The 15,322-nt window shown below is 33.7% G+C and overlaps 1 protein-coding gene across 2 annotated transcripts in view; it reads left to right on the top strand.

Moving 5' to 3' along the window:
• The first annotated feature begins 1,137 nt into the window (after positions 1-1,137).
• Positions 1,138-15,322, top strand: part of LOC106461656 (MAGUK p55 subfamily member 6-like) — a 36,070-nt gene continuing 21,885 nt past the window's right edge. The window contains exons 1-2 of one of the 2 annotated variants that reach the window (XM_022388661.1): positions 1,138-1,155; positions 3,323-3,440. In XM_022388661.1, the coding sequence (XP_022244369.1) occupies positions 3,410-3,440 (31 nt within the window). In that variant the 5' untranslated portion in view covers positions 1,138-1,155; positions 3,323-3,409. Of the gene's footprint in view, positions 1,156-3,322; positions 3,441-13,532; positions 14,100-15,322 lie in introns of those variants that run through there. The other variant, XM_013921501.2, reaches the window with a different exon arrangement.

Genomic DNA, 15,322 nt, shown 5'->3' with positions numbered 1-15,322 from the left:
TGATCCTTCTAGATACAGTGTATTCTTGTATATATAAGACCGGCCACGAAGCGATGGAGAGGTAATGAGTAATTGAATGTATGCGGACAAAATATTGTTGGCCACGTGAGACGTGGATTATAGTGTTTGTTATAGAGCGACTATTGAAATTAAGTGTATCGTAAAGTTGTATTCGGAAAGAATAAACCAGTTTTATTTAAGAAAGGACTTGTGTCGCTAAAGTTTAGTCAGAAAGAATTTACGAAAAATTAACTAACGAACGGAGACGTAACAATATATATATAAGTTGAGTGTATGAATACTTTGCGTCAGACAGAGCTGTTACATACCTTACCCAAAAGCTATATTTTTCGGTGCAGCACACTAACTACAAAATACCAAATAATGTCAAATGGAATTCTAGTACGTGCTGTTCAACCGCGACTTTATATTGGCCGTAGTTGTCATGTAACTTGTTGACTTGCACAATCAAAATAGTTTTAGTACAATTTACTCAATACTCCGTATATAAGTAAGATTTATCTCAAATATGACAATACTGAGGTAAAATTAAAGTCAGTTCATCACATGTTTGGCACAAATTTTGAATGGAATTCAAAGAATGTGCTAAGTACTATAAACACAAATATATATGTAAGAACAAATATTTGGCTACGCAAACGCATGATTCAAAAGTCGAATAGCCTAAAATAAAATTAAAATAAAGTGTAGAATTCCAATCCAAAACTAGAATAGTAACTTTTTCTCTGAACTTGGCACATATTAACTAATTAAACATTTTAAAACAGAATTGCCATATGCTGCATTAGCCGGGCAAAGGCAGTTGTACAGTTTAATAATCGATCGAGTATTACGCATTTCACCTATTATATCATTGGTTGCACTTCTTGTTGAATGTTTTGGCGAAATCAGTGCGTGTACGTTTAAAATTTCTTCTAGGGATTTTATTTTAATATTGTTGTCTGAATTACGCCCTCAACATGAGTGCTGCTACATTCAACCTGGGAATGAATAAACGCCAAAACAATAGCGCTCACCTGTTTGGGTCACAGGAAGTTTCGCATGCTTAGCTTGCGAAAACAACCAATCACAGCAGAGAATACTTAGTTTGGTACCGTGATAAACTTCCTGTGTTGAGTGTGTTTGTCAGAGCAGGTAAGTTGGAAGTGTTGTTTTCTGACTTAAAATTTTGTAAATGAAATTCTTCTTATTTCATTCTTATATTACAATTATTTTTAAAGACCATCTTTATTTTTCAAGTTATTAAACTTATTTTCCCTCTGGTATGTGTATTGTACAATCGTAAACAAAATATGATATAGATAGCTTAGGCTTAAACGAAAACGCGCAAATTTTGGATGTTATCAATTTATAAGTTGCATAACATAACATTGTACATTGTGAAAACCTCGCCACGACTCTTCGAGTGAAGTTGGGTGGGTGTGGTTAATGAGAAGTTGGTTTTGTTTGCTGTATTTTTGTCCTGTTTAGATGCTAAAAGTAAAACTTGTATTTAATTTTTAAAGTTTTTATTATTTTCATTAATGGGAATATTCTTTAAAATTAGATTAGAATAATGTATTTTTTAACAACTGAGTAAGAGATTTGAGAGTAGCAACACGAAAATGATGCAAGTTTATAAAACTGATTCTACTTTAACAGTTTCAGAATGAAACGTTGGTGGTGTTGAATCAGATTGATTTTAAACGCTAAATATTTGTTTTCAAAAGTTATGCATACAGACTTGCATGGTTTTTGTACATCTTATTATTAAAGCAGTTACTAGAACCTATAAGTAGAATCCCGTATCTGTGGTTTCACTCGCATAAAAGGCATGGAAAAGAACTGAAAAATATTGGAAGACCTTGATTTGATATAAACATTAAATGTTTAGTTCAGTTCCATATAGCAGGTTACCTGACTGCTTTGTATATTAATTTTCCTTACATTATAATATCATAAGGTACATTTTGTTTGTTTGAAATGTGATAATTTTATTTGATGAGTTGATTTTTTATTTTTCTATTCATTTTTTTTTCAACTTTAGTAGATGTATAGCAGTGAAGAATATCGTATACATTTAATTATTTAGACTTGGAGGATGTTCACGTATATTTAATAGATTATTTTTAAGTAATGTGAATTTAACTATTGGAAAAATTGTTTGTGCAAGTACTTGGATAGTTATGGTTAATATGATTTGTGTTGAATACAAAGCAATTTTCTGCATATGTGTTCTGAATTGAAAATTATTCATATTCATTATGTTACAATAATATTGCTCAACATACAGTTGGTGATCAGCCAAATAATTTAATTAACCCTTATCGCACCTTTGAAAAGTTATGTTTTGTAACACCTGGGCTCCAATTGGACTCCAGCACAAAATTACCATTATAGTAAGCACTGGAGTGAAATTTCAAAAGTCAGTTGCATTAAAAGTTTTATTAGGGTTAGCAAGCAATGTGAAAAACATAAAAATATATATATTCTAGAGGAAATATGTTGACAAATCAATAAATTATAAAATTAGATTGTTCCTCAGTATACATTTAACTAGTATTAAACCATTCCTTATACAGACAATGTATTAAAAAATACTGAACTTTTATATTACTCCTATATTTGGGTTATTATCCACCAATATATGATGAAATTATCACAATACTGCAAAATACAACAAAAAAAGAAAACTGAAAGTATATGTTGTGGGTCACCTTGGGTCTGACCAGACCCCAAAACAAATGTATCCTTATAGTAGACTATGAATTGAAAATCCAATAAACAGGTTATTTACAACAATTATCAAACAAGGTTTCTATAAAATAGGGCATTACAAGCTGTCATCACATAGAACACTTGTTGAGGAATGAGATGCACATACATGTTTACCAAAATGATATTAAAAACTAATGGATATGATGATACTATACTACTTTGATGAATTATCTTCCACAACAGCCTATACCGTATGCTACAGAGGAAACTGCACATATAGTGATGGTCAATGATAGTATGGGGTCCACGTGGACCACAGATACATATTAGATTATAGCTACATACTCCATATACCTGTTTTGAAAACAATAGTGTCATATTGATCTATAGTTTCTGTTTGATAATTTCTTGAACTGATATAAATTTGTAATGGTTATGTTAAAAGATATACAACCAAGAAAGTCACTGGGGTCCATGTGGACCCCAGGTGTGCTGATGAGGGTTAAGATAATTCAATGTTATTGAAGAAGTTTTATATAAGAAGTTTTATTTTTTTTTTATAAGTTTTAAATAAATGCAAGTCTGAATGATGTTTATCTTGCAGGGCTGTTTACCCCCTGAAATTCACTTGAACGAAGGTCACAATATCTGTTCATTTTTTTGTACCCAGACTCTTGTAATTTGATCTAGAATGCTTGTTACTGAAGAAGAAACAGGTCTAGGTAAGGTCTTTTTTACAAGATTTTAATAATTACCTTTGCCTTTTTTTTCTTGAAAGTATTAAGAACTAGTAGTAACAGCTTGAAAACTTCAAAAATAAAACTGTCACAAACAATCATGATTTGTGAAAATTGAAAGAAAAACTGGCGATATTCATTTATTGATGCATGTTTTATTAAGACTCAATGCTGCTTTTTATGCATACCCCATTATGAAGCAATTCTGTGATATTGTAAAATAAGCTTGCTCTGTAATGCATGCTCTGTGATATTGTACATGAAAATTAAACTACAACTTTCATGGCTGCTATTATATTGTACACTCAATTAACTTTTATAATTTGCATCTGTCGAGGAGGTGTATACTGTTTCACACACTACTGTTAGTACATTTGAAAAAAATGGTAGTTAATTAAAATTCAGATTAGTCCAATAACTCTCAGTGTATTGAAAGCTGATTCCAAATTTAGGGTTAGTATTTTTTTTTATGGTTGAGTAAGACCGAAAAAATGATAAAAGTTAATAAAGAGTAAGTTTGTACAGATGTTAATATATCACTGAATATTGTTTGTTCAGGACCTGTTTCTTTTGGTATGGGTGTAGAGTTTTTGGCCCATGATTGAAATAGTAATTTTATCACTATATGTCAGTATGCACATTTTCCACTTTAAGGCTTATATTCTGTAGTTTGTGTTAAAATAAAGTGTATAAAATGTACGTGTGCGTGTGTGTGTGTCTCATTAATTTATTTTTATTTTGTTATGCAACTTTGTTTAAAATGTGAGTTTCTTTTCCTTTGGCCAAAAAGTTGTTATGGCAGTATAGTGTATGTGAATATTACATGTGTTGTATTCATTGAGAATTTAATGCATGAAAGCTTGCTGAACGATATACTTGATGCTCGTTATAAATGTCAGACTTTTTATAATTGCACTATTTATATAATTGGTTTTATTGTCATATGATACAGAATTACTGCCACCAGTTCATGATATTATCTTATAGTAAGTACTGGTGTTTTACAATTACTGTGGTAAAATGTCAATTTTCTTTTATTTTTTATTCTGTGGTATGATTGTTGGTAGGTTTGATATTTACTGTGAAATGTAACAAGTTAATAATGTCTCTCCATAAATGTGACATTTTGAATTGTTGGACAAAAACTTTTTTTTTTTTTGTCTGCTATTACAGCATTCCATAATCTAGTAGAAAAAATAAAAGTATGTTTCTCAAAAGCGTTAATGTGCAGGAAATATTTTGCATTGTTCTTTGAAAATTATAAATCCTGTACTGTAAACACATAAATCAACCACATTACAAAAAAAATGTTTTTCTAATTTATATACAGAATTACACTTAAAACTAAAAACCCAGAACTAACTGTTGCTTGATATTTTATATAACAACCATTGGGACATTCTATTTTTTTACTGGTTTTGTCCTAAGCTGTAAAACACCATAATCAGTGTTTGAAATTGTTGCTCATCTGTTCTGTCAAGAGGAGTGAAAATTTTGTCAGAGGAGTCAATTTTCTAAACTAGTTTTTCATATGTAAGATTATTTAAATTGGTTCAAATATGCTTGTGTAAGTAGCTGAAAGACTAAGGAAACATTTAGTGAGATATTATTTGTAAATTTGTAAGTGTATTTTATAGACTGGTACCTGTTCTACTGTTTCATAATAAATGCTTGTTGCCTTTGATATAGTTATTTATTAAAGGTGGAGCAGCTACTTCTTTGACAGTTTTATGTCTCTGGTGGACAATGCCAAATGCATGAAACTTGATGAAAGTATAGCTGTTAAATATTAGATCTATCTTCTAGGTCTAAAACTTGAGTCATTTAATAGCATTTTGTCAAATTGGTTACTTAAATCTTCATCGAGCCTTGTCCAGGAAAAAACGGTCCAACTGGACCAAACATATGTAGGCCTAGATCTAACGTTAGCCACAATATTAATATTAGTGCATCAGAGTCTGAAGTTAGGCCTACTGCCAGGTCTACACCTACAGATTTATAAGGTGGAGGGAGTTTCTGAAGTTAAGGATTTTTGCACTCCTTATTATTTTCTTATACTTTAAATGTTGATATTTTTCAACAAGTTTATGTAAAATTAGTGGATGAGTGAACGTTTATGCAGTGCTAATTCAGAAGAACTCTTCTGTACAGAGATGTGCCAGAAATCCTTAACTTCAGACACTGACCATAACCCATTCGATTAAAAAGTACTGCATGACTAAAAGAGCAGAATGGAACTATATTGTTTGATGATGAAACATATTTGAATGGATGGCAACTGCCTGTTGTAGAAACAAGTGTAGAGGGCAATGTTTCGAAAGTCTTCTTCCTTTCATCTTCAGGTCAGTGTGTGTATGGTGTAGTTGGTCCTTATGGTATTCTAGTGGATTATGGAGAGTGTGTTATGATTGGTTCATTTATCCCTGTTCCTTATTGGTGGAGAGACTTCCTGTAGATTCAACCAATGGTAGCCACAGGTTACTCGCCTCTATTCTGGAATCTTTGTTTAGTGAAGGTTTTATTGTGTTAATGTAAAATGATTCTTGAATTTTTCTTGTCTGTGTCGATGATTGTTTTTTTTCCAATTTTATTTTGTGTCCAGTTGACATGATGTATTCTGTAATGGCTGAAATTTGTGCTTTCATGAGTCTTATACTGTCTTTATGTACTTTTATTCTTGTTGTGAGTTTTCTTCCTGTTTTTTTAATGTATGTTTTGTTGCATGAACACGGAATTTTATAAATGACATTTTTGTGTTTCTCATTGGTAGGATTCTGTTTGTTTTTCACCAGAATGGATCTTAATGCTTTGTAGGATTTCCGCCAGATGTTTATGTTGAATTTCTTGGATATGCGTTTAAGTTTTCACTGAAATTTTGCAGGTTGCTCTGCTGAGATGTTTTGAAGCAGTGCATATGACATAGACATCAGTGTGGATACCCGTGGTCACATCCTTGAGGCACATTGTGCTGCTGGCATGGGTTCTTATGCTCACTCTAGGCATATATGTGCTACATTGGTGGCACTCGTAGACCACACAAGTAGAAAATCACTGAACTAGGAGCAGGCATGTTCTGAGCAGCTACTGTCATTTCATAAACTTTGCTGTCTACAAAAAGACCCCTCTCAAAACCAGCAATTTGAGCCTTGCAAGCAATAATGATGGTTTAATTTGTAATCCTATCCCAGCTTCATATCAGCAGGACCACAGCATAACATATGCAAGAGCAATAATTCAACTATAAATTAGCTGCTAGGACAACTGTCAAGTCGGCACTCTTAAAGATATGCTCACCTACAAATATATTTGCTGTTCTCTGGAGTTAGCAAATTTAATGGTGGCTTTAAATTTTGGGAAGATTACGAAATGTTTAGGGAGAAAAAACACGAGCTTGCAAGAACATTACTGCTACACCTCTTGTTCATGGAAATATCTATGGACAGATTGTTATTTCAGCATACTGTGAATGAACATGGTACACTGTTAAAAATGTAGACTGATCATCAACTTAGAATGACCTTACCTGGCTTGCTCTCTTGATGACATTGTAGATGATACCATCTTAGAGTTTAAATGTTCATATGCTTCACAGGACAGACCAGTCTGTCTAATCGGGATGAAGTGTTAGTATTTTTTAAAATTTTAAATGCTTATAGAAATGTATTTTATATGATTTAGATGTAAATGTTACTGTACATAAAAAAAAAGACTATTAGTCAACATCTTGAACTTTTAGAGCATATAAAAAAAGTCCAATAAGTTGTTGAGGAAATACTCGTTAAGTTGCAAACTAAAGACTTGTGCGTGAAGAGATTTTATACCCCAAAACAATTTGTCCTTAAACACAAAATACGAGGATATTTAGTTCTAAAAGATACATAATCAAACTGCTTTTACCGGATGTTATGTGCTTCGCATTCGCCTCCTCTACTATCTAGCGAAACCACAGCCAAGGGAACTGGCTTGGAAAAATCAGCGGGGAAAGTGGTAAGTCTGAGGACTAGTTATGCTAGAAATCGGATTCCAATACTCACGGGGGTGTAGAACGCAGACAGTAAATTGTGTAACTTTGCTTTAACAATGATCAAAAATAGATAATTTGTTTTTTGGAGGAAAGATGGCGCTACTATCGTAGAAATGGTTGAACTTTTGTCCTTCCCTTTCTGCCTGCGGGAAGTATGTGTACAAGTATGTTGATTGTGGGGTGGGCCCCGAATGTACTTCTGGCTAACCCCATGTTGACTCTGTCTTATTTATAGCTCATTTTCATTGAGTCAAATAGGAATGTACGTTGCTTGTGAAGGAAAAGCATGTTTGCCAAAACGAATAAAATGATATTTCGATGACGAGGAACCCACTTTGAGACTAATAATGCTTGGAGATGGCTTGAATGGGTAATGAAGAAAAACTTTAATATAAGTTTAACATAACAGCAAATGTACAACGTTTCGACAAGGTTTTGTCATCATCAGAGTTATATTAAAGTTTTTCTTTATTACCCATTCAAGCCGTCTCTAAGAATAGATTGATAATTTTAATAATTTCAAAAACGAAATCGACATGTATTTTAACGATTAGTAAATGATTTTAGGTTTACGTTTTGAACGCTGTTAGATTATCAATATTATTATTATTATCTAACCCGGATTACAAACTGTGTTTATTAAGACTTGCCATCGTTACTTTGTGTTTAAAAGTTGGCAAATAAACTATTTAGGGTAATTCTGGGTTGCTGAATTTGATCTTTTCGAGTTTTTGGATTCCAAGTTTCAAAAACAACATGGCCGATATAGGAAAATCGAAGTATCCACATTCCCACCACGAATACTAATATATCCGCAAAATATGGAACCAGATTCTCACCCCGTATACTAATATAACCGAAAAATATGGAACCAGATTCTCACCCTGTATACTAACATATCCGAAAAATATGGAACCAGATTCTCACCCCGTATACTAATATATCCGAGAAATATGGAACCAGATTCTCACCCCGTATAATAATATATCCGAAAAATCTGGAATCAGATTCTCACCCTGTATACTAATATATCCGAAAAATATGGAACCAGATTCTCACCCTGTATACTAACATATCCGAAAAATATGGAACCAGATTCTCACCCCGTATACTAATATAACCGAAAAATATGGAACCAGATTCTCACCCTGTATACTAACATATCCGAAAAATATGGAACCAGATTCTCACCTCGTATACTAATATATCCGAAAAATATGGAACCAGGTTCTCACCTCGTATACTAATATATCCGGAAAATATGGAACCAAATATTGATTTATTGCACAAGTTTCGACGAAGGTGACTATGGTAACCAGTTTTGCAAAACAAAAATATGCTAGATAATATTTTCAGAATTTTCCTGAAAAACTAATTTATAAAACAGCATTAATTTTGAGACGATTAGCTATTATTCTCTTTCCATTTATTTTCCTAATAATTACTGTTGATACAGATAAACCATTTCTTATGCACAAATTGCATATCCTGGATGTTTTTTAGTACACAACAGGTAACATGTATACGAAAGGCAATAACCGAAACCAATATTCGAAAAAGAATATTTTTTAACGAAATTTGCCAATCCATTATTCGTTTTTTAAATTTAATATGCTATATTTTCACGTACTATATACAACCTTACGTTTCTTATTCTCAAATGCACAAGTAAAATTCATCGTAATGAAGTCCGAGATACAGGAATCAGATGAAAAATGTTTTAGGTACAACAATACTTGTGTGACGTAATAAATATTAGAACATTCATTGTGTTTCATATCTATGAATGAATAATAATAATAAAAAGACTATAACGAATACAAATAAGGAATCTGATCGGACAGCGGTAAATTTACCTACGTATGATGTTAACTAAAATCCGGGGGTCGTTTCTCCGCGGTAGACACAGCAAATAGCCCAATGTGGCTTAGCGCTACAACACACATACAATATAAGTAAGTACAAATGGAGGATCGATTGGTGGTAAGTACTTGCGATAGCATTAAAAATTAATCAAAATAGAAATCTAAATTACACACACACACGAGTTGATTATTAGTACGATCTGATGGGCCTGGTCGTAGGGCACTTAACCCTCAATCTGCAGGTCGCGGGTTCGAATCTCATCATTGCACATGCTTAACTCTTCCTTTCAGCCATGTGGGCATTATGATGTTATGTTTAATCTCACTACTGTGTTAGAGTAAACCAAAAGTTGGCGGCTGGTAGTGTTGACAAGTTGCCTTCCCTCTAGTCAGTCAATTTTAAATTAAGGCCTGCTAGCGCAGACAGCTCTTGAGTAGCTTTGCACTAAATTCAATAACAAGAACAAAACAATGACAAAAAAGAACTATGATTTATATTCGATGACGAGGAACCCACTTTGAGACTAATAATGGCTGGAGACGGCTTGAATGGGTAATGAAAGAAAAATTTGTATTAAAGTTTTCTTCATTACCCATTCAAGCCGTCTCCAGCCATTATGATTTATATATTGTATGGGGTGCGTAATGGCAGGATAATTTTCGGCGATATGTGTATAATCTTAAATGCTGGTAATTTTTACGATGAAGTTAATATTTTTATCTACTAGCACTTGTACACAGCCTGTAAACTTTATTACCGATATTGTAATTGTTTTCAACTTACGGTAAACAGCAATTATACAAAAAACACGTGTAATATTTTTCTTGTCTTTATCGTCGCATATTGGAATACAATTCGAGTACGGATAATGAATATTCGAATAGCAAAATCAAATACGTATTCGTTTTAGCTCTAACATGCGCAGTCTTCGTTTGGCAACACCTATCTGACTACAGCGTCGTATTCATCTTGCCAAATATAACCAGACTGTTCTGAGGCCATTTAAGCCTGCTCGGACATGCTTTACATTTTAAGGTATTACTGAAGATATGACGTTCAAGTAACATATACAGTTGTTTGACAAGGCTGGGCATATCATGATAGTTGATGTTAAAACAAATAATATTATTATTATTCATCTTAGGTAGTATTAAACCTCCCGAATACAGGTGGTTAGGGCGCTCGACTCGTAATCTGAGGGTTCGAATCCAAGTCCCACCAAACATGTTCGCCCGTTCAGCCGTGGGGGCATTATAATGTGAAAGTCAATCCCACTACTCGTTGGTAAAGGAGTAGCCCAAGAGTATGTTGTGGGTGATGATGGCTAGCTGCCTTCCATCTAGTCTTTCACTGCTAAATTAGGGACGGCTAGCGCAGATAGCCCTCGTGTAGCTTTGCGCGAAATTCAAAATTAAACCAAACCTTCCAAACATGAGACCTTGAATGTTGCAGAAGCCATGGACAAAATCTATTATCTATGAACATTGAGAGCACAGTTTAAGAATGCTCTCCAGCAGGAGCGATTCTAATAGTTCCACAGAGGATTTTTCATTAGCGTTGAAGGCATATACCATAGCCAGTGCTTTAGTGATGGCAAGGGACTGGCAAGTTCTAAATCTATTCGGAAATGATTCAACCAAAACATAGCACGAATACCCAGAGAAAACAATTGTAGGGTATGTGGCTATCAACTGAGCCCTAGCGGACACTGTTGACACTACTAACACCGTAGTGCAGATAATACAACACATTACAAAGTCTCTTCAACAGTCTCTCTGTTTTTATAGTCGATGAAGCTGTATTTCAGGAACTGGTGGAGTTGAAGTGCTAATCTCGGGCCTAGGGGACTGCATATGACCATGAACTTCCACCTCATTTTGAGACAAAATATGCAAGATTCCGATTTAACCTATGTTTGGTTTGAAAGTGGTATTCTGCATGTGATACCTGGTTCGCAAGCATTGTGACAACTACTTTTTCCACAGTTGTACAGCTGCGTAGAAGAACACGACAGATATTGGGTGGGCGTTTATGAGTGGGCGGTTGGTACAAAAGTTGATGTTCGTCTCTCCTTTTCTTGAGGTGTGTTCTGAAAGTAAGTGAAGCGGCTGCGCCAAAGTATGTCTCGGTCAGAGAAGTCGCTGCAAGAAGACAAAAGGTACCTCGCACATACACAGATAGCCTAACTGAATACAGAAACATGGTTAACGAAGTATCTGTTTAGGGTCTGGCATGATCTGGTGATTAGGGCGCTCGACTTGCAATATACGGGTTCGAATCCTCGTCATCGAACATACTCGCCTTTTCAGCCGTAGGGACGTTACAATTTCACGGTTAATCCCACTATTTATTGCTGAAATAATAGCCCAAGAGTTGGCGGTGGGTAATGTTGACTAGTTGCTTTCCCTTTAGTTTATCACTGCTAAATTAGGGATGGCTAACGCAGGTAACCCTGGAGTAGCTTTCCCTAAAATTAAAAACAAAACAAAAAACAGATATCTACTAAGACAGTCATAAAGATGTAACAGTGGAATAATGATTGCTTTCATGCTTGATGAGGGCTGTTCATAGGCTTCGCTTTAGCATGCCTGTTAGTTCTTCAAATAAAGTGGCTATCTGGTTTTGTAATGTTTCTGATAGTCACTTGGCGCACTATTTAGTTTTAATCAAAGAATGCGATAAAAGTTCTCGCAAACATCGGGTCATATTATTTGTCTTGTTTATATACGTCACCATAAGTTCACTTAATATTTCACCTACTTAATTTCTTCAAAAATCGTACACGTTATTTTTATGATGCTCTATCAATAATCGTTGGTTTCTTGTAAATAAAAGTGAGAAAATGTACGAAAATAACGTCATAGAACCACCATTTTGTTTTTTGAAATTTGTGAGTCAAAACAAAATACAAGTTTTCTTACTTATTCTTTCTGTTTTTGAAGGAATGAAAAAGTGCGTATCGCTTTTCCATGTATTTATTAATTTGTAATGACAGTTTGTAATTGAATTGTTTTTTTTTAAATGTTTTTACACTTATGACGAAAGCTGTATGGGGTCCGCGAGTAATGTCCGAAATTTTATACTCGTATTTTAAAAATATGAGTTAATGAATAAGTTATAAAAGTTAAATTTATGTGAATTAAGAAAAATTAACTTTGGAATACAGCTTTTCATGTATACGGAACCTTTTGTTTTATTTCAAAACAAAACAAAAAAAAAAAGAAAAATATCCAAAGGATTGGAAGTTCGCGAAAAATTTTTAAATTAAAAGGGGTCCTTAGGTTACTGAAGTTTGTGGCTGTGTAGTGTTTAGGTTACTGAAATTTGAGAACTGTTGCTGTGTAGTGTTTAGGTTATTGAAGTTTGTGGCTGTGTAGTGTTTAGGTTACTGAAGTTTGTGGCTGTGTAGTGTTTAGGTTACTGTAGTTTGTGGCTGTGTAGTGTTTAGGTTACTGAAGTTTGTTGCTGTGTAGTGTTTAGGTTACTGAAGTTTGAGAAATGTTGCCGAGGCATATCGTTCCGAACAATTACTAGACGTAAATAATTCACAAAGGACAAAAATAAAATAAATCACCACAGCTTTATTATTATTAAACCACGGGTGATAAATGACGTTATAAATGTCTAAATTATGTTTAGAGACTTTTATTTTTAAATAGGAAACATGCATATAAATTACATGTAAATTGTACAGCTTAAACATGTCGTTTAATTAGTAACAAATATATTTCCCATAAGTGGAATGAAAGTTAGAGACGCCGCAGACACGTTTGATGCATTGTGATTGAACTTTTTTCCTCACTTCTCTCGGTGTATAAAGAAATATGCACAAGACATTGTATTTTTGAATGGAAAGGAATTTTTGTGACTATATCTTTGTTCATTAATCTCTGATTCGAAATATTTGTAAAATGTTTGACACACTCTTGACTAAACCGCAGTTTGTATTATTCAAAATTAACACTGAAAAACGATTTCTTGACGAGCTTGTATAATTAAAACAACAACAATAAAGTTTGGTTATCGCCTGAGGTGAGATACGTTTTAAATTCGACCGTTCAACCAATGAACGCCAACTTCAAGTTGTCGATCAGCCAGTAAAACGTTCATCTTTGTCTCTACGTCCTAAAACGTAAACGAAGGAACGAAATTAGTTGTGAGCGGTTGGACTGTTATAAGTTAACGATGAAAAACGCTGCCTGTTCTATTCCAGTAAGTTAGTATACGTAAACTACAAGGTCTGATTAAAGTGTTCGCTTTAGTGGCAAGTAGTAGTAGTATTTTTTGTTTTCCGACACTTGCTTGTAAGTTGTATGCGTGACGTAAAGCAGGTGGCCATACTATGAACGCGTTCAGCTAAGGCACGCGCAGGTCGTAGCCACAACCCATCTGTTAATATAGCTTGCGCTTGATCTTGTGTGGCATATCGTGAGCACTGTTATACTGTTCTATTATTGTTATTGTATAGACGGTACTGTTGCGTCTCTGTGACAAAAACTAAAACGCTTCTGTGACATTGGAAATTGTATAATTTCAGCAATGCTTTCGCAGTTTAAGCAGATTTTTTATTGTTGAGAAATCAAACTACAGGCCAAGGGCGTGGACGCTGTTGTCAGAGGTATAGCATTATTTAGGTCTTTTTTTTAAGTTCTAAAGTTGCGTTACCATGGTGATCTGTGGTAGTCGACATAATGAAGATGATGGACGGATATTGTTGAAAAGTACGGAACAACTGAATAAGGAAAAACAAGGAAGTAAGTAGGATTCCAACTGTTAGATAAACAGTATAAGCTGATTTTCTTTTAAAATGTAATTAAATGTTTCACCAAACACAGTAGAGTTGGCAGTTCCGAGTTCTAGTTATATTACAAAAAACAACAACAACTAAACGACTAAATCGGCAATATTTTAAAGACCCTTTGAGCTTTTTCTGACTTTGAATTTTGATTTCTGAAACATTTTTCAATAAATTTAATAAACTCATTTTATATCAAACTTTTATAACTGAAACTTCTTTCATCTTCAGAAAAACATAATATTGAATTACATAAAGTACATTGGTTCTATCAATGTACAACTACAATACAACACCTAATTAGGCCCACGCTGTACTCCTACTAGGTTATCTTTTGATACATTTACCTTACAGCTAATAAATGTATGGCATAATTAGGTCTATCTTTCAAAGATGGACCTGCATATTCTACCTTTTTAAAATAAATCATCTTTGAGGAATACCCCTTAATTTTTTGCCAATTTTCAGCAGAAATGTTACTAAGTCATAGGATGTGTTCTTGTAAAACACCTAGCAAACAGTTACCTTCCCCCATTTTTGAATTAAATGAGTTTGATGAAATGAATGGTTATGCATTCTTTAACAAGCTTCAAGTGAACTAGTCAGTGTGATGCACCATAAAGTAATTACATTGTCAGATTTCAACACGAACTGCAAGAAATATGAAGAAATATTTGTCTAATAAATGTATCAAGTGAAATTTAGGTAGTGTTTTAGAACTAAAGTACTGGGAAATATGCTGATAATATTTCTTAACAACAATTCTAGAGCTGTTAATGTTTTCATATATACAGATTTTACAGATTAAAAAAAAATAGTTTTGTAAACTTACAAATGTGTACTCTGTCAAGACATCTAATAATAATAAAACTATTAATGATAATTTATTATCCTTTCCAAAAATGACATATGTATAACAAAGTACATACATTGTTGGAAAATAATCTAGTTCAGTGGTTCTCAAATGTTTTGTTTGCAGACCACCCAAATTATTTGAAATGTATCTTGGCAGGCCACAGTAGAATCTATACACCATGTTACCACTTACTTTCTCTAATTATGCAGCCCTTCCAATGAATGCCAGTATTCCGTAGATCGTGGATTAGGAACCACTGGTCTAGCTATTAAAATATTTCTGAAGCTCTTTGCAAATGTAATGTGTATATGTATAATATACAGCAT

The sequence above is a fragment of the Limulus polyphemus genome, unplaced genomic scaffold (genome assembly GCF_000517525.1).
Source record: "Limulus polyphemus unplaced genomic scaffold, Limulus_polyphemus-2.1.2 Scaffold1005, whole genome shotgun sequence".
Taxonomy (NCBI): domain Eukaryota; kingdom Metazoa; phylum Arthropoda; class Merostomata; order Xiphosura; family Limulidae; genus Limulus; species Limulus polyphemus.
The sequence above is the reverse complement of the archived record's forward strand: the minus strand, read 5'-3'. Positions and strand labels throughout refer to the sequence as shown.